The sequence below is a fragment of the Myotis myotis genome, unplaced genomic scaffold (genome assembly GCF_014108235.1).
Source record: "Myotis myotis isolate mMyoMyo1 unplaced genomic scaffold, mMyoMyo1.p scaffold_m19_p_1, whole genome shotgun sequence".
Taxonomy (NCBI): Eukaryota; Metazoa; Chordata; class Mammalia; order Chiroptera; family Vespertilionidae; genus Myotis; species Myotis myotis.
In genome coordinates, this window is record NW_023416313.1 from 3052208 (window position 1) to 3074548 (window position 22341).

Sequence of the window (22341 nt, forward strand, 5' to 3'; positions counted from 1 at the left end):
CAGTGGTTAGAGCGCCAGTCTGCACACTGAGGGGTTACGGGCACGATTCCTGGTCAAGGGCATGTGCCTGGGTTATGGGTTCGCTCCCTGTTCTTGGTTGGGGCGCATGCAGGAGGCAACCGACGGATGCGTCTCTCTCACATCGATGTTTCTCCCCCCCCACCACCCTCCTTTACACTCGCTCTGAAAGCAATGGAAAAGATATCCTCGGGTGAGGATTAACCCAAAGAGAGGAGGGTGAGGGGTAAGGCTGGAGCAGTTTTACTCGGCTCTGATGGGCTGCCAGGGTGCAGACAAGGGAGGGGCAGTGAGGCCAGTGGGAGGCGGCTTAGTGATTGCAGCGAGGGAGGCCGGTGGTTTGGACCAGGCGGGAGGGCCGGGGCTCAGGCTTGGCTTGGGGATGAGGTGGAGCCCACAGGACTTCTCCAGAGGGGAGGGCGAGGAGCGTCGAGGGCGCCTAGGGGTTTGGCCTGAGCAACTAAAAGGGCAGAACTCCGTGAGGAGCACACGCTAGACATGGGAGCGGCAGGCTCTGGGGGTGTGTCACTGTCCACTCGGCCCGTGAGCTGCTGGGGAGACAGACGGCTGAGCTGTCAGGAGTTCTGGTACCTGCCCCACATGTATTAAAAACAAAACAAAAATGGGGCGCAAGGTGGAAGTGGCAGCGGGAAGACAGGTGCCAAGTGCAAGGATGTTGGGGTGCCGTGTGGTGGTCGGCTGCTTCCAGCAACGCCTCTTCAGAAGCTAACTACTGATGACAAGGGATCCCCCTCTCCTCCTCCCCCTGCTGGTGTGGGAGTTGTTCCTTAATCACACTGTCGGGCACGGGTCCAGCCCTGCTTTTCGTACATTTGGGAGCATAGGTTGCAGACAAGTGGGAGGTGCCTTAGCATGCGGGTGCGCCCCGACACCACCCCTGGTTGAGGATGCAGGGGCGGGGGGTCTGGGAGAAGCCAGGTCTGGACACACCAGTGGGAGCCGGGGCTTGGCTCTGGAGTTAGGCATGGTTCTTTTTTCATGGTCATCAGAAGCAGCCATCTGTACTAATAAAAGCTAATATGCTAATTAGACTGGACAGACCGGATGTCCTTCCAGACAAAGCCGCCACAGCTGAGAGGGCTGAGGGCAAGGCGGCCGCAGCAGCTGGCAGTGGCAGCATCAGCGGGGTGATGGGGGCGGCGCCTTCCCCGATTGGCCCAGTTGCCTCCTGCAGAGGGAGCGGGCCTAAGCCATCAGCAGGTCCTGCCCTGAGGGGTCCTGGACTGTGAGAGCTGTGAGAGGGGGCAGGCTGGGCCGAGGGACCCTCTCCCCCCCCCCAAGTGCATGAATTTTTGTGCACCGGGCCTCTAGTTGATTATAAAATCAAATAAAAATCCTTCCCAGGGATTGTTTGGGGGAAAAGCCCATGTTTCTAAAACAAGATTATCTGGAGACTGTGTCTGATGTCTGCAGTCCCCAGGCCCCATCCAGCCAGTGTCTGACCCACAGGAGGTGCTCCGTCAGGTGCTTGCTGAATGAATGAATGAATGAATGAATGAATGAATGAATGAGTGCGTATGTGAATGAATGAATGGAGTGGGAGAAGTGCTGGGTGGGGTAACCGGGAGGTCGCACACAGTGACTGGCGTTAAAATCGCCTCTGACCCTGAGTGATGGGTGCATGAGGGTCTGTTCACTCTTCCTTCTAATTTTGTAAGTGCTCTAAGTTTCCTATAATAAAAAGTTAAAGAAACATTGCCTCTTAGCACAAGTCTGGTGAGGCCCTGGGCCACATGCTCACCCAGGTGCTCAGGGCCCCGCCTATGCCCCTTTAGCTTTTCCCTGTGTGTGGCGTCTAGAACGCGGCCACTCCCCTGGCCCGTTCCACTCCTTAGTACATGTGTGCTGCTCGTTGCGTGTCAGCACGTGGGCACAGCCACGTGTGACCTCGCTTTGTGCTCCACGTCCCTTTAAGGGGCATAAGGCCAATAACTCCTGCCCAGAGCCAGGGTCCGGCCTGCTGCAGCCCCCCACACCCTCCCACCTTCTTTCCCACCAGCCCATTGTGAGCCCCCCCCCTCCCCAACCCGGGGTGTCCTGCAGCCCAGACTGCAGGTGCCGTAGCTGGGGGCCTGGCAGCTCTGAGTTTGTTCCTAACATGTCCACGTTGCCTTCACAGAAGCATGTTGTGGAGACATTTTTTGGATTTGATGAGGAGTCTGTGGACTCGGAAACCTTGTCAGAGACGTCCTGCAACACAGACAGGACGGACAGGGCCCCGGCCACCCCCGAAGAGGACCTGGACGACGTAAGCGAGCCTCGGGCCAGACACGGGGGTTGTGGCACTTCCGGCCCCTGCTCCCCACTGAGAGCTCTCACCCCAGGGGACCTGGGATAGCACAGCCCATCGGGTCAGGGGAGGTGGTCCCCTTCATGGGCTCTGGATGGCTGGGGGCACTGGCAGGCGTGGGGTCCCTTTCCCTCCCCAGCACCGATTTCACAGAGGATCTGAGGTCGCCTCGGGGTGACTTACCCTTTGTGATGGAAATTGCTGTGTGGTGGCCTGTCCCTCATTCTGCTACACACACACACACATACCTGCACACACACACAGATTCCATACATGCACACACGCACCACACCACCTGGTGGGAGCAGCACGGCTGCCCCTTCCATCATAGAGCAGGCTCCTGTAGGAGAGACTGCAAACACTGGGGGAGGAAGGTGTAAACCTGCCGGAAGCCTCCCAGCCGAGGCCCCTCCCCCTTCCTAGGGACCTGGGTCCCCAGGTGTGAAGAGGGGCTTCCTTCTCTCCCCGCCCCCACCCCCAGCCCAGTTTTCTTAGGAAAATGGAGTAAAATGCGACCATGCCAGGCACGGGCTTTTGATGTCTCTTCTCACTGACAGTAACAGGTGTCTCAGCACCGAAAGCCTGCTCCACACCGTCCTCTCGAGCACGCGGGACTGTGTCCTGTGGGTGCACGTGGGCATTTAACTTGACGGCCCTGTGACGGGCGTGTGCAGACAGCGCGCTGACTGACGCCCTCCCTGCAGGCGCGTGTTCGCACACTCGGTGTCACCTTCGTGGAGGAGATCCCGGTGTGAGGGTGCTGTGGGGCGGGCACAGGCACACAGGCCCCCGCGAGTCGGCGCTGGCTCCCGGTCACATGACTCGCGGTTCCCAGGGTCGGCCCTGGCGTTGCTCTCAGCGCCGTCCACTCCCGGCTGGGAGGTTCCCCAGGTCATCGTGGGCAGCAGCGGTGGGTGTGGGCCCTGCCCCGGACGACACCCGGTCATGCTGTCATTGCTTCTGTCCTTGCCTCCAGACGACCACCAGGGAGGAGGCCGACCTGCGGTTCTGCCAGCTGACCAGGGAGTACCAGGCCCTGCAGCGGGCCTACGCCCTCCTGCAGGAGCAGGTGGGGGGCACGCTGGACGCCGAGCGGGAGGCCCGGGTGAGTGCGCGGCTGGGCCGGGAGGGCTGGGCAGGGGCCCGCCGTGCCCTTCCTCGCGCTGTGGTTCTGTGGCCCTGTCGGGAGGCATGGAGGGGATTCTGAGAGGTGACGGGGTGGGGGACACATCACAGACTCTCGCGGCGGCAGTGTCCCAGCGTTTGTCAAACCCCCGGAAACCTGAGGGACTGTCAGGGTGCCCTCAGTCCCTGCCGGCCACCGGGTCCAGGCCACGCCTGCCCTCGTGCTGGGCTGAGCTCTGTCTTCCTATAACGTCCACCTACTGGCCCTTACCCACCTTCAGGGGTCACACAGACCAGGGGCTGCTTGCCCTTCCTCTGAGAGCGAGGGGACCGCGGAGAGCACACCCCGGGCCAGTGCACACCTAGTGTCCCCGTTCATCCCGCGAGGCAGCGGTGGCGAGGGAGGCTGCAGGGAGGCCGCTCCTGAGCCACAGACTCCGGCCCGTAACGTGTAGGTCCGCCGAGGTCAATGGCTGGGCGTGGTTTGAGCTGAGCCGTGCGGTTTTTATGAGGAATTTTATCTGGTTGCCAACATTGAAAAGTCAAGAAATTTCACATGGACCTCCAGGTGCCCGCTTCTCTCGGGGAGTCAGACCTTCGGCAGCTCCAGGCTTCCGGCTGTACGGGTAGCATGTGGAGTCAGCTGAGTGGCCGTTTTCCCCGAGATGGACCGTGCACGCCCCGTGTGCCCCAGTCCCCACCACTCCCTGTTACCCCACACTCAGTTCTCAGCCCTTGCCCTGGGTGATCTGATATGCACCAGGCGGGTGTGAAAGTGCTCAGGAGTGCTGGTGATTGCGCATGAGCAGCCGCTGAACTTGGCCGGGAGCCGGTGAGAGCCTGCCGCGTCCGGCTCCGGGCTTGCTCAGCCCCGTGAAGGCGCTGCCTCTCCTCCAGGCCTCCGTGTCCTTGTCTGTAACACCAGGGTCAGACCTGACAGCTCGCAGGCCTGTTGTTCTTCGGACGTTTACATCTGAGGGGAGAGCCTGCAGGCCCCCAGGTGGGCCGCGTCGGAGCGCGTGCTCCTGAACACGGGCCTGTTTCTAAGGCCTGGCTGCGGCGTGACCCTTCCCGCGACTCAGCCGCCATCGAGATGACCCGCTCACCTTCTGGCCTTTTCATTCCAGACCCGGGAGCAGCTGCAAGCCGATCTGCTGCGGTGTCAGGCCAAAATTGAGGACTTGGAGAAGCTGTTGGCCGAGAGGGGTCAGGTGAGCACCGAGGTCGTGTGATGTCCCTGGGGCCTGGGGCTTGGGGCCGAGGGGGCTCTGCCACCCTGCCGTTCGCTCCCGAGACATTAGGGGGAAAAGCACTAGCGGAACCCAGGCAAGAACACCCCTGCGAGCGGCCTGCATGTGGGCCTTTAAAAACTCACAATTCCGAAACTCTAACTTGGCTCACTTTTTGCTTGTTTGCACAAAAATAGGACACAATTCCAAAAGCAAAGTGGTGACCAAAATCTTTTTTGACTTGTATCTGAAGAAAAGCTGCCATTGACGCCGAAGAGATAATTGTGAAAATGAGCTGGGCCCGCCACTAGCTGTCAATCTCGGCAGAGGCCCCGCCCCCGCCCCAGGTCTCCTGCTGTGACCGTCTCATAGAATCCGGCCCCCCTGCTTCTCAGATTAGCACCACCTCCGTGTATGCGTCCTCTGCACTTGGTCAGGCCTGGGGACAGCAGGACACGGGAGAGGGGCCAAGCCAGACCTGTCCCTTGGGGTGGGGAGCACCCTAACTGCTGGGGAGAAGGGAGCCCGGAGCCACTGGAGCAGAGGAGGGAGAGGGAGTATCTTCCTGTATTCATTCACCCGCCCTCTGTCTTCCCTGACACTGGCTGTGTGCCAGTCACCGTGCCGGGCGCTGGGGACACACAGCGACAGGATGGGCTAGTGCCGTGTGCTCATGGGCTGACCTGGGTGGGCTGTGGTCCGGGTGGCTCGGCCAGGCGCCTAGAGTGAGCACAAGGGTGTCGCTGTGGGGACGCCGGCCCGTGGGCTGCAGCGAGCCCGCAGGAGAGGGGGTCTGCGGGCCGACCTGGTCACGGTCACGGTGCGGCTGTTTCTGCCGCGGATACAGACCCCGGTCCCTGTGCTTTTAGGGACGTGAGCCGGGAGCAGGGTTGTTCCGCAAACCAGCCGCTCCTCTCTCTGGGGTTGAAGGTGAGGGGCCGGCGAGGTCGCTCTAGCTGCTGCCCTCTTCCGGGCTCCCAGGGAAAGCCCCTCCCCCGTGGCCTTCCTCGTGGCCACTGTGGCTGGGCCGGGCGCCGCGCCAGGGAGTGTGACATGCCCAGTGCTTTTCCGCAGGATTCCCAGTGGGTGGAGGAGAAGCAGCTGCTCATGAGAACCAACCAGGAGCTGCAGGAGAAGGTACGTGCGCCAGCGCCGCCCCGCGCCAGCCTCCCTGGCAGCACCCAGGGCCGTCCTTACGTTCGTTCATCAGAGCCCGGTTCCTGGGGGCTCCCGGCCCCTGGTCCTGGCTCTGTCCTGGGGAGGGCAGCAGGGCTGACCTGGACCTTCCCCAGGGCACCTGCTGACAAGGTCACGTGTCTGTCCGGATGGGGCTTCCCGAGCCCCTCCCAGGGGCGGGCCTACGACACTGATTGACTGGCTGTTCATGGACTGGAGGTCATGGTGCTGGCAGGGCTGAGCCTGCCCTCCCTCTCCGGTCATGGAACTTTCTGGAACTCTCTCCAGGAGTTGGCTCGGGGAAATAAGTCTCATGCTTTGGGACAGACCTTAATTTTTTTCTAACCTCTCTACAATTCAGTGAGTCGTGCAGCCATCACCACAGTGCAGGTTCAGGCCGTTTCCCGCCCCCTGCAGTCCCTCCCCGCCCCCTCCCCGGCCCTGGCAGCCACCATGGACTTTCTGACCCTCCAGGTCTGCCTTGCTGCACCTTCCGTGCTAGGGGACCAGACCTGGGTAGGCCTGGCTTTAGGCGTCCTAGATGCCAGGGCTGGACAGGCCTGGCCGGGCCCTGGGGGGGGGGGGGGGGGCGGGGGAGGGCCTTGGTGTAGCCCCAGCTCTGCACTGACCCCTTGTGGCCGTTCGCTGTCCTGTGCTACTTCTCACATTTGGGCCGCTGTCCTGTGAGGTGGCCCTGTGCGTTGGGAGAGCGGTTCTGTCCTGCTCGCTCAATTCTGGGAGCCACAGAAAGCTCCTGTACTGTTTCCACATGTCCGCTGGGGGCGGGGCCCCTCTCCCGTGCCCCTGGCGTGAGGTCAGAGTGACTGTGACGGACAAGGTCCTCGGCTCTGTGAGCTTCTCAGTCCTGCAGCCGGGAACTTGGGCGGCTGTTCTCCTGGAAGCCACTGAGCGCAGAGCAGTTAGCAGCTCGGCCAGGGGCTCCCGGAGGGGGGGGGCGCGGGGCGGGGCGGGGAGCGGGCAGGGCTGGGAGCTGGAGGACAGCCAGCATGACCTTCTCCAGGGCCTGGGGCCTCCAGCAGGTGCTTCCTCTGTGGCCGCTGGACTCGCCCGGATTAGAAGGACATGGACAGGCTTGGGGGTCACTCTCCCTTCCCCACCATCGACCTCAGGGAAGGGACTTCATCGCTCTGGGCCTCCGTTTCCCCATCATCCGTTTATTCAGCAAATAGATGAGGCGGCCCTTCTCTGGGCCGGGCTCGGGGCTGCGGGGCGACCCGGTGCCGCACCAGCCCGGCTCCTCGCCGTGGCCCGTCCCGCCCCGCCCTCCTGGTCAGGGGACACGCCTCTCGTGGCCCGGGAGGGACGGCCGTGCTGCCCCCTGAGCCGCGGCTCCTTCTGCTCTAGGTGCACCGGCTGGAGGTGGAAGAGCGCCAGCTGAAGAGCGACATGCAGGACGCGCGGGACCAGAACGAGCTGCTCGAGTTCAGGGTGCTCGAGCTCGAAGTAAGGGACTCTCTCTGTTGTAAGCTCTCAAACGGCGCAGACATTCTCTTTGAGCCCAAACTGAAATTCCTGTAACGCTCCCGGACGCCCCGAGCATGTGGAAAGGGGACGCGGCCCAGAGGTTTCTTTCTTTTCTCTCCCGTTTTAAAACCTGTATGTTCAGAATGATTTCACTGCCTTAATGTTCTGGAGGGAATGCTCGCCGCAGTCCTGGGACCTGTACCAGAGCGCATCTCTTTATTGCCTACGGCTTGTTTTGCACTTAATAAAATACTTTGTTTTTGCAATATTTTGCCTTTTTTATTTGTGTTTCATTCCACAACGACTTCTTCCCTGCATGCCGGTCGCCTGGTGCGCATTCTGCAAGCCCGGCCACCGCCCTGCTGTAGGCAGTGACACTTTTAAAGCGGCCGCGCATGCTGTGCGTGGCGCCTCCCGAAACGGCAGGTCCCGAGCCTCTGTAGTGTGGGTCCCGCTAGCCTGACCCGCTTTCTGTTGGCCAAGGCAAACACAGGTAAGTGAGCCAGGGAGGAGGAGGGACTCGCACAGGCAGTTCAGGAAACTCCTCACGTTGCTTCAACTCTTTCCTCCAGTGCGGACAGACCTGGCAGCACAGCTCTGGGCTAAAAAGCCACTCAACTGCAGCTGACAGCCACGCCTTAGCCCAGAGCGTGACTGACATTGTACATGGTAGACATCGTGGGGTTTTTGTTTGTTTGCTTTTAAAATATATTTTTATTAATTTCAGAGAGGAAGGGAGAGGAAGAGAGAGAGAAACATCAGTGACGAGAGAGAATCATGGATCGGCTGCCTCCTGCACGTCCCACACTGGGGATCAAGCCCACAACCCGGGCATGTGCCCTGACCGGGAATGGAACCGTGACCTCCTGGTTCATAGGTTGATGCTCAGCCACTGAGCCACGCCGGCCGGGCTGGACATCGTGTTAAACCTTCAGTTGCTCCCCACTGCAGAGTCGGGCCTCGTGTGGCATTGCCGATGGTTTCATGGCTTCCCACGGAAACCTTCCTGTCACTAGCGCCTCGCTGCCACTCACTTCCTAATCCTTCCTGTTTGTTTGTTTCCGCTGAACACTCGTCGACATCCCGACATCTCCTGCGTTTGTGAGGGTTCCCGGCAGGCCCGGCTCCGCTGTCCCTCTGCGTGCGCGGGACCCGCAGGCCACGTTTCCGACTTTGCTTTCTTCTCCCGGCTTCCGTTTCAGTCCTGTTTGCTAGAACCTACCGTCTGGTCCTTGGTCGCTGGCCTGGGCCACGGCGGGGTCTCAGGAACCAGTGTGACTGCCCGTGGCCCTGGCTCGTGAGAGCTGGTGTTTCATTTGTGCAGCAGAAATCGGCAGTTACGAGGTTGAGGGCGTCATGAACACGTCGGCCCTGTTAGAAAACCCTTTAAGGGTCTTAGTTACTCATCTTTCTCCTGAGCGTTCTACCAGCATTGCTCAGTTTACAGAATTTTCTCCAGGTGTCTCACTGTCCCTCAGAGCCATTAGAGTGTTCTAACTTCCACTCCCATGAAATACGAGCTTTCTCTTATGACCTTTTCTATGGAGATTCCATTTAAGTGGGTAGAAAGGCACCCGCTGGATGGGGCAATTGCAAATTCTGTGTTTTGGCTCATCAGGCAAACCAGGTTTCTCTAAACTGTTTCAAGCCCAGGTGAGAAGGAAACTGAATGAATGAATGACTCTCTCTCCTTTATCGCTGCCCACCATTTCCCTAAACTGGGCCCACTGGCTACGCTCCTCGCCTCAGTGGTAAGGGCGCCCATGACCCAGTGGGCCCTGCAGGTGTGGTCCGACCCAAGCGTGTTACCTCACTGCAGCCCGAGAAGGGGGCGGTGTGGGCTCGGGCGCATGTGCGAAGGCCGCTGCTGGCCGGCCTGTCCGTGGCTCCGGGAGTGAGGGCAGCGCCAGGGAGGAAACCCTCGAGACCGGAGGACTGTTGGCCGCTGGGCTGTATTCCTGTGAGCGGCTGGGCTGCCCCTGTCCTTTCTGAAAACGTGTCACTTCGTGGTGATGAATAAGAGCCTCTTCTGGGAAAATGCTTTTCCCTCCCTGGTCCCTGAGATCTGACTCCATCCAAGGCAGGGGCGTGGTGACCACTGGTGTGTGCGCGGGGTTAAAAAGCACCTTGAAACAACCGGATGAATCGCAGATTAAATGAACAGTGTGTGGAGCCAGGGTCCCAGCCCTGCCGCTCACTCCGTCTCCTTGTCTAAGATGAAAGCGATACGCCTGCCTCTGGGGTCGTGTGAGGATCGCACGAGACAACGTGCCCAGGGCACCGGGCACTGGGCACTGGCACTCGGTGGCCTTCGGCACTTGTTGCCAGTATGAAACATTCCATATTTGCTGATGGTGAGCCTTCCTGGCTCCCCTCTCCCGCGTCCTCAGTTAACCATTTCTTCCCAGCGACGTGGTCAGAGGTGAACAGGTGTCCACAGGAGGTCGCGCTGTTCCGCCGACGAGGATGCGTAGTCTGAACGGGCGCTTTTTAGGAGCATCTTTGCCCACTGGAATTCGTTAGTTTGTGCCAAGTAACGTGGGGGAAATGGCAAGTGGAAACTAATTCAATAAAGTCCTGTGTTTAAACCAAATCTTCTCCCCAGGAGAGAGAGCGGAGGTCGCCCGCGTTTAACCTCCAAATCGCCAGCTTCCCCGAGAACCACAGCAGCGCCCTCCAGCTGTTCTGCCACCAGGAAGGAGTTAAGGTAGGTGCCAGGGGCCGGGGTGCGGGGCAGGGCTGGGAGGAGAGGGGGTGCCTCCGCTTCGGCCCGGGGCAGCTCGATGCCAGGGATAGAATGCGTTTTCATAAGAGACCCCTACCCGCCCCCCCACACACATCCTGAAAGTCATAGTTCATGATTTCAGCGAGTCACCAATGGCTACCCTGTTTGTACCCCGCGATGAAAGAACAGAGACGTGGGAGGTGGCCCTGAGTGCCGACCCTCGCCCTGGCCCGTAACCTCCCTGACCTTCCGTCGCCTCTCGTCTCTGAGGCCTGGGCGGGTCCGTTAACCGAGAGGAGCCCTCGGTGTGGTGCCCGACAGGCAGGGGCGCCCTGGCCAGGACGGCTGTGGTTGTCTAACAGCCGGTGTTTGTCCTGCTCCCGGAGGCGGGTAAGACCTTCCCATGGGCACAGAGACGGTGCTCCTGGCCCACAGGCTGCCGTGGCCGCTTGGGAGCAGGGACCTAACACGCAGCAGCCTGTCCCTATAAGGGGAGGAGGGGAGCGCGTAGGGGGCAGTGAGGACTGTGGCCCGAGAGCCTGGCGCCACGTGCTGTCGCGCACTCAGAAATGACGGTTGCATCTCTTCCAGGACGTGGATGTGTCCGACCTGATGAAGAAGCTAGACATCCTGGGCGATAACGGGGTAACTACGGGCGACTGGCTCTGGGTTCCGTGTCTCGTTGTGGTTCAGTGTATTGCGTGGCTTTCGTTCTGTTTTCCTTTCTTCCTAATGTAAGAGATCGAATACGTACAATGTAAGGCTTTTATGTGGCCGTGTTCCCTGGGGTGGCTGGGTCTGCAGTCCTCAGATGTGGGGTTCTTGCCAGAAGTGGGGTTCTCCGGTTAGCTCGTCCTCTGAGCCTGAGTGATGAGGGGGGGGAAGCATAAGAATGAATCCCCAGTGAGATAGTGGAGTCCCCCAAGATTTCTGAATCACAAAGTGAGATTTTTACTTTCCTAAAAGGTTGGCTTGGTGCCACCCTGTGACAGGTTCCCAAGCAGAAGGCCAGAGCTCAGAGAGGATGTCTCTGCCATTAAAAGCTGACCTTGAGAGAGGGGGGCTGACCTTGAGAGAGTGGGGGTGACCTTGAGAGGGGGTTGACCTTGAGTGGGGGCTGACCTTGAGAGAGGGCTGACCTTGAGAGAGGGCTGACCTTGAGAGGGGGCTGACCTTGAGTGGGGCTGACCTTGAGAGGGGCTGACCTTGAGAGAGGGCTGACCTTGAGAGGGGGCTGACCTTGAGAGAGTGGGGCTGACCTTGAGAGGGGGCTGACCTTGAGAGGGTGGAGGACACGCTCAGAGAGGACCTGGCAGTTGTCTAGCCCGAAGGCCTGCGGGATCCCGTGCCAACGCCCTTGCCGGTTTTGTGTTTTAGAATCTGAGAAACGAAGAGCAGGTGGCCATCATCCAGGCCGGGACTGTGCTCGCGCTGTGTGAGAAGGTAGAGCCCCGCTCCGCACTGCACTCGCGCCGGGCTTAGGGCGCAGGCCCGTCTGTCGGTCTGTCGGTCTGTCCGTTGGTCGCTGCATGCGCTCGTGCACGGCTCCTGTTTCCTGATGGCGGGTCACTCCCGACCTGGGTGTGCTTCCTTCCGGCCTGGCCCCCGCCCCGGGTTCCATGGCCTTGAACCCCTCACACTTCCAGGTTTATCCTCCCATGAGCTCCCCTCGCTGTGCCGCCCCCGCTGTCCGGCCGGGCGGCCACGCCATAGTCTTCCCTCCGCTAAGACATTGAGGGATTTCCACTTCCTTCCTATTGACCTCGGGCGGTGCCAGCGTTTCCCTGTCTCATCCCATTTAACCGCCCGCCGGGTAGGTCCGGAAGCGGACTGGCTGGTGATGGCGAGAGGGTCCTGAGCACTTGGTCAGCTCGGTTTCCGGGGCAGCTGGCTTCTCCCTTGCAGAGCTGAGGACCTGGGCCTGCCTGGCCTGTGGCTGCAGTCCGCCTGGTTCCTGTCACCCCCACGCACTTCCTCCAGCCTCTTCCCGCTGCTGCCCATCTGCCCCGACCCCCAGAATGCACCAGGCTGTGCCCTGACCACAAAGAACTGCGTCAGCCTCCTCCCCAACCCCCACCCCCGCCAGCTCCCCCCCCAGCTCCTCCCTCCCTGCCAGCTCCTCCCCTTCCTCCAGCTCCTCCCCTTCCTCCAGCTCCTCCCCTTTCTGCCAGCTCCTCCCTCCCTGCCAGCTCCTCCCCTCCCTGCCAGCTCCTCCCCTCCCTGCCAGCTCCTCCCCTTCCTGCCAGCTCCTCCCCTTTCTGCCAGCTCCTCCCTTCCTGCCAGCTCCTCCCCTTCCTGCCAGCTCCTCCCCTTCCTGCCAGCTCCTCCCCTTCCTGCCAGCTCCTCCCCTTTCTGCCAGCTCCTCCCCTCCCTGCCAGCTCCTCCCCTTCCTGCCAGCTCCTCCCCTTTCTCCAGCTCCTCCCCTTTCTCCAGCTCCTCCCTTCCTGCCAGCTCCTCCCCTTTCTCCAGCTCCTCCCTTTGCTGCCAGCTCCTCCCCTTTCTGCCAGCTCCTCCCCTTTCTCCAGCTCCTCCCCTTTCTCCAGCTCCTCCCTTTGCTGCCAGCTCCTCCCCTTTCTCCAGCTCCTCCCTTTGCTGCCAGCTCCTCCCCTTTCTCCAGCTCCTCCCTTTGCTGCCAGCTCCTCCCTTTGCTGCCAGCTCCTCCCCTTTCTCCAGCTCCTCCCTTTGCTGCCAGCTCCTCCCCTTCCTGCCAGCTCCTCCCCTTTCTCCAGCTCCTCCCCTTTCTCCAGCTCCTCCCTTCCTGCCAGCTCCTCCCCTTTCTCCAGCTCCTCCCTTCCTGCCAGCTCCTCCCCTTTCTCCAGCTCCTCCCCTTCCTGCCAGCTCCTCCCCTTTCTCCAGCTCCTCCCCTTTCTCCAGCTCCTCCCCTTCCTGCCAGCTCCTCCCCTTTCTCCAGCTCCTCCCTTTGCTGCCAGCTCCTCCCCTTTCTGCCAGCTCCTCCCCTTTCTCCAGCTCCTCCCCTTTCTCCAGCTCCTCCCCTTGCTGCCAGCTCCTCCCCTTTCTCCAGCTCCTCCCTTTGCTGCCAGCTCCTCCCCTTTCTCCAGCTCCTCCCTTTGCTGCCAGCTCCTCCCTTTGCTGCCAGCTCCTCCCCTTTCTCCAGCTCCTCCCTTTGCTGCCAGCTCCTCCCCTTCCTGCCAGCTCCTCCCCTTACTCCAGCTCCTCCCCTTTCTCCAGCTCCTCCCTTTCTGCCAGCTCCTCCCCTTTCTCCAGCTCCTCCCTTCCTGCCAGCTCCTCCCCTTCCTCCAGCTCCTCCCCTTCCTGCCAGCTCCTCCCCTTTCTCCAGCTCCTCCCCTTTCTCCAGCTCCTCCCCTTCCTGCCAGCTCCTCCCCTTTCTCCAGCTCCTCCCCTTTCTCCAGCTCCTCCCTTCCTGCCAGCTCCTCCCCTTTCTCCAGCTCCTCCCTTCCTGCCAGCTCCTCCCCTTTCTCCAGCTCCTCCCCTTTCTCCAGCTCCTCCCCTTCCTGCCAGCTCCTCCCCTTTCTCCAGCTCCTCCCCTTCCTGCCAGCTCCTCCCCTTTCTCCAGCTCCTTCCTTCCTGCCAGCTCCTCCCCTTTCTCCAGCTCCTCCCCTTTCTCCAGCTCCTCCCCTTCCTGCCAGCTCCTCCCCTTTCTCCAGCTCCTCCCTTCCTGCCAGCTCCTCCCCTTTCTCCAGCTCCTCCCTTCCTGCCAGCTCCTCCCCTTTCTCCAGCTCCTCCCCTTCCTGCCAGCTCCTCCCCTTTCTCCAGCTCCTCCCTTCCTGCCAGCTCCTCCCCTTCCTGCCAGCTCCTCCCCTTCCTGCCAGCTCCTCCCCTTCCTGCCAGCTCCTCCCCTTTCTGCCAGCTCCTCCCCTCCCTGCCAGCTCCTCCCCTTCCTGCCAGCTCCTCCCCTTTCTCCAGCTCCTCCCCTTTCTCCAGCTCCTCCCTTCCTGCCAGCTCCTCCCCTTTCTCCAGCTCCTCCCTTTGCTGCAGCTCCTCCCCTTTCTGCCAGCTCCTCCCCTTTCTCCAGCTCCTCCCCTTTCTCCAGCTCCTCCCTTTGCTGCCAGCTCCTCCCCTTTCTCCAGCTCCTCCCTTTGCTGCCAGCTCCTCCCCTTTCTCCAGCTCCTCCCTTTGCTGCCAGCTCCTCCCTTTGCTGCCAGCTCCTCCCCTTTCTCCAGCTCCTCCCTTTGCTGCCAGCTCCTCCCTTTGCTGCCAGCTCCTCCCCTTTCTCCAGCTCCTCCCTTTGCTGCCAGCTCCTCCCCTTCCTGCCAGCTCCTCCCCTTTCTCCAGCTCCTCCCCTTTCTCCAGCTCCTCCCTTCCTGCCAGCTCCTCCCCTTTCTCCAGCTCCTCCCCTTCCTGCCAGCTCCTCCCCTTTCTCCAGCTCCTCCCCTTTCTCCAGCTCCTCCCCTTCCTGCCAGCTCCTCCCCTTTCTCCAGCTCCTCGCCTTTCTCCAGCTCCTCCCTTCCTGCCAGCTCCTCCCCTTTCTCCAGCTCCTCCCTTCCTGCCAGCTCCTCCCCTTTCTCCAGCTCCTCCCCTTTCTCCAGCTCCTCCCCTTCCTGCCAGCTCCTCCCCTTTCTCCAGCTCCTCCCCTTCCTGCCAGCTCCTCCCCTTTCTCCAGCTCCTTCCTTCCTGCCAGCTCCTCCCCTTTCTCCAGCTCCTCCCCTTTCTCCAGCTCCTCCCCTTCCTGCCAGCTCCTCCCCTTTCTCCAGCTCCTCCCCTTCCTGCCAGCTCCTCCCCTTTCTCCAGCTCCTCCCTTCCTGCCAGCTCCTCCCCTTTCTCCAGCTCCTCCCTTCCTGCCAGCTCCTCCCTCCCTGCCAGCTCCTCCCTCCCTGCCAGCTCCTCCCTTCCCTGCCAGCTCCTCCCCTTTCTGCCAGCTCCTCCCTCCCTGCCAGCTCCTCCCTTCCCTGCCAGCTCCTCCCCTTTCTCCAGCTCCTCCCTTCCTGCCAGCTCCTCCCTCCCTGCCAGCTCCTCCCTCCCTGCCAGCTCCTCCCCTCCCTGCCAGCTCCTCCCCTTTCTGCCAGCTCCTCCCTCCCTGCCAGCTCCTCCCTTCCCTGCCAGCTCCTCCCCTTTCTCCAGCTCCTCCCTTCCCTGCCAGCTCCTCCCCTTTCTCCAGCTCCTCCCCTTCCTGCCAGCTCCTCCCCTTTCTCCAGCTCCTTCCTTCCTGCCAGCTCCTCCCCTTTCTCCAGCTCCTCCCCTTTCTCCAGCTCCTCCCTTCCTGCCAGCTCCTCCCTCCCTGCCAGCTCCTCCCTCCCTGCCAGCTCCTCCCTTTCCTGCCAGCTCCTCCCCTTTCTGCCAGCTCCTCCCTCCCTGCCAGCTCCTCCCCTCCCTGCCAGCTCCTCCCCTCCCTCCAGCTCCTCCCTTCCTGCCAGCTCCTCCCTCCCTCCAGCTCCTCCCTTCCTGCCAGCTCCTCCCTCTGCTGCCAGATCCCACGCGGGTGGGCGGGAGCAGGAGCTGCTCATGCTGAGGACCCCAGCTCTGTCAGGCGGACGGGGTCCAGCTCCCGTGTGGGACGGTTTGGGGACTGGACTTAGATGGCCGTTTCCACGCCCGGCCACATGTCTGCGAGCAAAGTGAAGCGCTCAGGAGTTGCTCCCCCCTAGAGGGAGTGTGGGTGCTGAGAGCGGCCCCCCAAACAGTGGCGCCCGCCGAGAGCGATGGCGGGACAGCTGGGGTGACCGCCCGAGGGGCTGGCTCAGGACCCAGGGTTTTCCTGGGACGTGGGCATCTCAGAGCTGAAATGGGACGGTCCCCACCAGGCAGACAGCGCGGGCGGCCGGACGGCGAGCTGGTCGCCCTGCAGAGCGGTTCTCCGCGGGCCCTGCCGCCTCCGCCAGCCCCTCGGCCGGCCGCTCGCAGTGTAGAGGCGTCACTCACACCCGCACCGGCACCGGGGCCGCGGCAGTGTTCTGGTTGGAGGCGCAGACCCGCGTCCCGGCGCGAGCGGACCCCGGGGACCCCGCGGAGGCCGCCTCCCCTCCCCGGGGAGCCCTGTCCCCTCAGCTCCCGGCCGGCCCCTGGTCAGCGGAGTCCGGGGTCAGGGACCAGGCCTTGCCCTCCCCCACGTGGCTCGTGCCCCGCAGAGAAGCCGGACACGGCCCCGAGGGTCACAGGTGACGGCGGGTCACACCTCTTCCCCTCGGGTTCAAAACTCACCCGAAAGGTGGACGCTTTGAGTCCCCATCCCGCGGGTGACTTCGGGGCCGCGGTCAGACCTGCTCACGGCCGGCCTGGGTCAGGGAGGCGGGTGAGGGTCCGCCCTGCAGCGTGGGCCGCGGGAGCTGGGGGGGTGCACCTGCCGGCTCCCAGACTCCTCCAGGCCCGGGGCGCACTCGCCGCTGCCCAGCCCCGGCCCCCGCGGAGGAGGAGGCCCCGCGGACTGGCCGACCCCGATGTGGAGCTGGCGACCGCGCCTGCCCACGGGGCTCCTGGCCCGGGCTTCTGTCCTGGCGCCCGCCCGGTTCCCTCGTGTGCACAGCGCGCACCCCCTGCCGTGAGGCCAGAGGGAAACCTGACGTCCCGCCCTACAAAGCCTGTCTGAGCGCTGGCCCTGGTCGCGGAAACCCATGCCCCATTTTAGTTTATTCCTCACGACGGCGTGCGTTAGGGCATGAGAAACGGAACCGTCTCCCCGTCAAAAGCACGCTCACCTGTTCCTCAGACACCACACGCCGCTGGGCAGAGCCCCCCGAGGTGGGTGGGGGTGGGCCTGTGGGGCCGGAGCCTGTTCCCTCTGCGGCGGCGCACCCCCCGGACCCCACCCCTCGCCGCCTCCTTCGTTCAGCAGATGCTGGGGAGGCCGCCCCTCCTGCCGGGCCTGTGCTGGGCCAGGGCGTTGACAGAACGTGTCCCATGTGGCCCTCAGCGGGGCGTGGGACAGGCATTCACAGAGGACGTGGGGATCCGTGGGCGCCTGACCCCAGGGACGCAGGCAGCAGGGCCGGCTTCCTGGGGAGGCAGCAGCGAGCGCGGGCCGGGGGCTGCGGCGGGGTGGGGAGAGGTGGCGAGTTCGGGGCAGAGAGAGCAGCAGGTGCAAAGGCCCCGGGGCAAGGGCAGCGCGGCCTGCCTGTGGGCCAGAGGTCGTCAGGCGTGATTGGGGTGCGGATGCCCTTGGGGCTTTAAGCAGATGCATGTCCGTGAGGGAGCTGGCGGGCTGGGGGCGGGCAGGAGGGGTCCAGGTGAGCCTGGAGCTGAGGGGCCGAGCTGGGTGGGGACAGGGGCTGAGCGGGGGGAGCACATGAGAGGGTCTGAGGGGCAGGGGGGCAGAAACAGCACGGGGGGGGGGAGGAGCCAGGGTGCTCCCGGCGTCCGGGTGTGGGTGAGATGGGGCCTGGGAGGCGTGGAAGGAGCTGTGCACAGGGGTGGTGGGCGGCCTGGGCTGCTGGAGACACTTCAGAGGAAGCAGAGAGAGCAGGGGCCGGGCAGGGGAGGGGGCACGGAATGCGGGGAGCAGGAAGGGGGAGCACCCGGCAGCTGGGCATCGGGAAAGGTCAGGTGCACAGGCAGCAGGGGCAGGGAGGGGGTCTGCTGGCTTAGCAATGAGGCCAGACGCACACACTCCCACCCGTTGTCCAGCCCGAGCCCCACACCCCCCGCAGGCCAGGGCACCCGGTCTGTGGACTTCCTCCTTCTCAGGGGTGGGCTCCGCACAGGACTCACCCGCATGTCTACAGCCTGGGAAGCGGCCCTCAGCCCTCGGCAGCTGTGCCCGCCGCCCTCAGCCCCTCGCACACTGGTACTGGGCACATGTGGGACTCTCAGGCCCTCGCAGCTGCACCCCCTGCCTGGCTGGACCCCTCTCCTGCCTGCATGCCGTGGTGCACTGGCTGCTCAGACATGCCTGGGCGTGGGGGCTGCAGGGGGCAGTGCTGAGGTTTGGGTTCAAAATCCCCGCTCCCCACCCATGTGATCTTGGACAAGGGACTGAACCCCAGGTCCTCACCCGTAAGCTGGGGCGAGGCCGGAGGAGGTCCGGGCTGCAGCCACCGGCACAGCACATGGCAGAGTAGCCTCGGTGCCGCTCCCGGCCGGCTGCAGAGTCCAGATGCCCCACTCGCAGCCGTCCACGCTCGGGCCACCATGTGCTAGGAGGCTCCCACACCACGCGTGCCCACTGCCTCCGGTACTCACGGGCTCGCCCGGGTAACCCCCACACCCATCCACAGGCACGTGCCCGCACGCGTGTGTCCATGACCCGGCCGATCCCTGAGCAAACAGCTGGAACATCTGTAGAGACGGAAATTCCATCCTGAGGACTCCCCTGGGCGTGACGGGGCCTCACCCCCTGGGACCCAGGAGCCCCTCTGGGAGGAGGCCCCGCACGCCCGCCTGGCGGAATCCCGGCTGCGGGTCCTCATGCCGCCCCCGTCCTGCTCTCTTCCAGTGGCTGAAGCAGATAGAGGGCACCGAGGCGGCCCTGACCCAGAAGATGCTGGACCTGGAGAAGGAAAAGGTAAGCGCCGAGCCGGAGGAGGCGGCTGGAGGGGCTCAGGTGCCTCCCCGCCCCCTCGCCCCGGGAAACCTGGCGGGCGTTTCCCGTTACTTATTCGCACGTGTTTCTCTGGCTTTTGCCCTGGTGCCGTCTGGGTAACGAATGATCATCCATCCACTTCAATATTCACTTACTATATGTTTTGGGCATCTCTGCTGTCCGGGCCTGGTTCAGAGGTTCAGTACCGAAAGCGGGGCGCCTGCTGCCGGGAGCGGCCCCCAAGCCCCTGGGGCCGTGTGCTTATGAGTGACGGCCACGGTGCGGCGTGAAGTCAGGGGGGGCACGTCGGGGATACGGAGGCGCTTGGCCCAGGGGCTCCGGGGACATGCAGACAGGACCCAATCCTCACTGATCCCCTACGGGCCCGGGCCTCAGTTTCCTTAGCGATAAGTGGGTTCCATCTCCGCCTCGTGGGGCTGAGAGAGCCCAGATGCACAGCCTGTTTCTGCACAGAGCTGGGCGCATGTGGGCACCTGTGGCAGCCGGACAGGGCGAGGGAGCCAGGCGGGGGTGTCAGGAGAGAGGATGGTTGCGCCTTCTGAGACCAGCGACTTTTCTCAGTAGAAATGAGAGGCAAGGAAGGAGGGGATGGGAAGCACAGGCCGGAGCCGTGTGTGGTGTGGAAAGACCCTGAGCTGGAATCCCAGGGCCTGGGTTTTTAGTCCTGTCCGTCACCAGGCAACTAGGCATCCAGCACGAGGCTGTGGTCCACTCGGGCCCTCTGTTTCCTCATCAGTAAAGTCAAATGGCTACAGTGTAGGAGCTCTAACTCGGAAACCCTCGAATTCTCAATAGAGAGCGATTTGTGATCTGGAGGGATGGTGCTTGGGCTGAGGGTGGGACCTGGGGGGCGGGGGAGGGAGCGTGGGGCAGTGACACTCATCGGCAGGTGGTGGCGTCGGTCACGTGGGGCGGGACTGCCTCTGGGAAGGACTGAGACGGTCTGCAGGAGCCTCAGGATGTGGCAAGAGGAACAGGAAGGATTCCTGGGATCCAGGTCCCTTCTCTGCAGTCAGACACCCACTAGGACGGGAGCCCTGACCCAGGTTTTGGGCCTGTGAGGCTCCCGCCAGAGGACTCAGACAGGGAGCCAGCGGGCAGCCCCCCCCCCCCCCCATCCCTCTCACCTGCGGCCCCGACCCCCCTCCCTGACCTGGGGAGACGCACGTAGCCAAGGGCAGGAGGTCGGCTCTGAAGGCCGCACTGCAGCGGTTCCTCGTGCTCCTGACCGGGCGCCTCCTCTCTCAGGACCTGTTCAGCAAGCAGAAGGGCTACCTGGAGGAGGAGCTGGACTACAGGAAGCAGGCCCTGGACCAGGCTCACCTGGTAGGACCGGGGTGGGTTGGGCACCCTGGCTTTTTAGACTCGATAGTGGAGGCCGCGTTTTCCTCGGGCTGAGACCGCGTTCCGAGTCCTCGCCCGTGCCCTGTGGGAGCCGTGAAAACGCCACCTCCACGCTGGGCTGGGAATGGCCACACAGATGAATGGTGGATTTTTCCAGATCAGTCATGACTTTCACACGTAGTCAGCTTGGTGGCTTTTTTAGACATGCTTGTCCAGTTCTAGCAATCATTTCAGATGAATGAAAAAACACACACCCTCTTTCTTATGTTTGTTTGTACTTAAATATTTATTTATGCTTAAAACCTCAAAGCAGCCTGGCCGGCATGGCTCAGGGGTTGAGAGTCAACCTACAAACCAGGAGGTCACGGTTCAATTCCCAGTCAGGGCATATGCCTGGGTTGCAGGCTCGATCCCCAGTGCGGGACATGCAGGAGGCAGCTGATCCATGATTCTCTTTCTTCATTGATGTTTCTCTCTCTCTCTCTCCCTCTCCCTTCCTCTCTGAAATCAATCAATCAATCAATCAATAAAAATAAATAACCCTGCAAAGCAGTGCTCCTGTGAACAGGAGACAGTCATGGAGGAACAGGGGAGAGCAGTGAGCGGCCGCCTGGTCATCAGAACGAAATGGCTCGTGGGAAGGGCTTTTGCTCTATTGCTATTTTTTTTTTTTAAAGATTTTTCCGGGAATCGAACCGGCAACCTGCAGTGCCCGGGACGATGCCCCACCCACTGAGCACCCCTGCCAGGGCCAGTGTCGCTCTTTGCCACAAGACTGGTTCTGGGCTTCCTGGTGCCCAGCGTAGAAGGTCGTGTTCGGGGTCCCATGTCTGTCAGATGCTCCGAGGACCCACAGCCGAGTGCGCGGGTGGCGGCCTTTCCGACGGCGAGAAGTGCAGGCCGCGCCGTGCAGGGGAGGCAGGGCAGCGGACAGAGTGTGGGCACATCTTTGCCAGGTCCCTTGTCATTGAAATCACTGTGCAGAATGGGTTCATCCCTAGGAAATGCCGCCAGTCACTGGAAACACTCAAACTCCTGTTTCCGGGAGTGTCTCCAGGGAGACGGAGAGCGGGCGGCGGGGCCCAGCTCAGGCGGGAGCTCCGCGCGGGAGGCTGGTCCAGTGCGACCCTCGTCTTGTCTGTTTCCACCCAAAGGGACGCCTTTCGCGGCCGGGCTCCGAGCTGGGGTGCCAGAGCCGGCCTCAGGAGAGCCGGAGGCTGGGACGACCGAGTCCCCCGCCCTGCCAGGTCTTGCTTCTGGGCCCACAACTTGAGAACAGAGTTTAAGGGGGATTCAAAACAGAAACATCCTCACCTTCTCTCGTCTTCTTCCACAGCTTTGGTTTTCCCTTGATCAGTCTGGGTCCTTTTGCACCCCCCCCCCCCCCCCCCATGAACCTGCACTTCAGGTCCTTTCTGACATGCAGCCCTGCCCTCGCCTAGAATTTCCCCCAAAGCCTGAGGAATGTGGTTTCGGGAAGTATTACAGGAACTCAGGCCAAGGCAGTGTGGGGAGGGGAGGCGGGGAGAGGGCGCTGCAATGGAATAGGTTTGGGAAACTGAAGGATTTCTTGGTCCTTAGGATGCGGAAGGGAGGGCTGAGACGGAGCGGAACAATAGCGACATCTGCAGAGCTCGCGGCCAGGGGCCTCTTCCCAAGGGGCAGCTCGAAGAGAGGTGTTTCCCAAACACTGGGGAAACCTTGGTGCCCACCGAGCACGCTCAGCCGGCTCCGCAGCTGCACTCACACCACAGACAGTGCTGAGGCCCAAGGGGATGCCAGGCCCGCGTGAGCCCGGCTCGGCTGGTGCGTGGTCAGGGAAGCGATGTTCCGAGAGGGAGGCAGGGCTGTGCCTGGGGCAGCAGTGAGCCTGGTGGGCGCACACCGCATCCCTCTGTCACTGAGCTGGGTGGTGGGGTCCTGGCTGGAGGCTGGCAACATGGGGATCCCCCAGGAGCTGGGCCAAATGGAGAGGGGCCGCCCCAGCAGGCACAGGCAAACTCCCGCTCCGGGGGAGCCACACGGGACCCTTCCGCACACCAGTGAGCAGACCCCAGGGGTGGCCACCAGGGCAGAGAGGGAAGGGGATGAGGCCTGTGGGTGGAACCTGGTCCTGGCGCCATGGGTCCAGAGTCTGCCAGGGGTTAGCACAGCGGTGCTGATGCTGAGGAGGCCGGAGGATCCAGTGCCCACGCAGCAGGAGAGGGTCACCACACTGCCCCTGCCCCACACCACCCACCGCTCGCCTCTTGTCCCTTCCCCCAAACTGGTGCCTGGCCTGTGCTGTCTCGGGGCCAGGAGCTATTCCATAGGAAGGGGTGCACGTGGGCATCCAGGGGGCAGAGCAGGTAACTCCCTAGACTTTCCCATGAGGTAACTGCATGTCCGTGTCTCGCTGTGGAGTTGAAAAGAAATGCCCTCCTCTAGCGATAGAGCTCGGAGCTTTCCCAGATTCCACATGGACCATCGATTGCGC

The 22341-nt window shown here is 62.6% G+C and overlaps 1 protein-coding gene across 4 annotated transcripts in view; it reads left to right on the forward strand.

Moving 5' to 3' along the window:
• Window positions 1–22341, forward strand: part of JAKMIP1 (janus kinase and microtubule interacting protein 1) — a 68923-nt gene that overhangs the window by 42394 nt on the left and 4188 nt on the right. For 3 of the 4 annotated variants that reach the window (XM_036328531.1, XM_036328511.1, XM_036328520.1), the window contains 10 exons: window positions 2159–2287; window positions 3306–3434; window positions 4582–4665; window positions 5758–5820; window positions 7225–7323; window positions 9950–10051; window positions 10661–10714; window positions 11447–11512; window positions 18414–18482; window positions 19770–19847. In XM_036328531.1, the coding sequence (XP_036184424.1) occupies window positions 2159–2287; window positions 3306–3434; window positions 4582–4665; window positions 5758–5820; window positions 7225–7323; window positions 9950–10051; window positions 10661–10714; window positions 11447–11512; window positions 18414–18482; window positions 19770–19847 (873 nt within the window). Of the gene's footprint in view, window positions 1–2158; window positions 2288–3305; window positions 3435–4581; window positions 4666–5757; window positions 5821–7224; window positions 7604–9949; window positions 10052–10660; window positions 10715–11446; window positions 11513–18413; window positions 18483–19769; window positions 19848–22341 lie in introns of those variants that run through there. The other variant, XM_036328539.1, reaches the window with a different exon arrangement.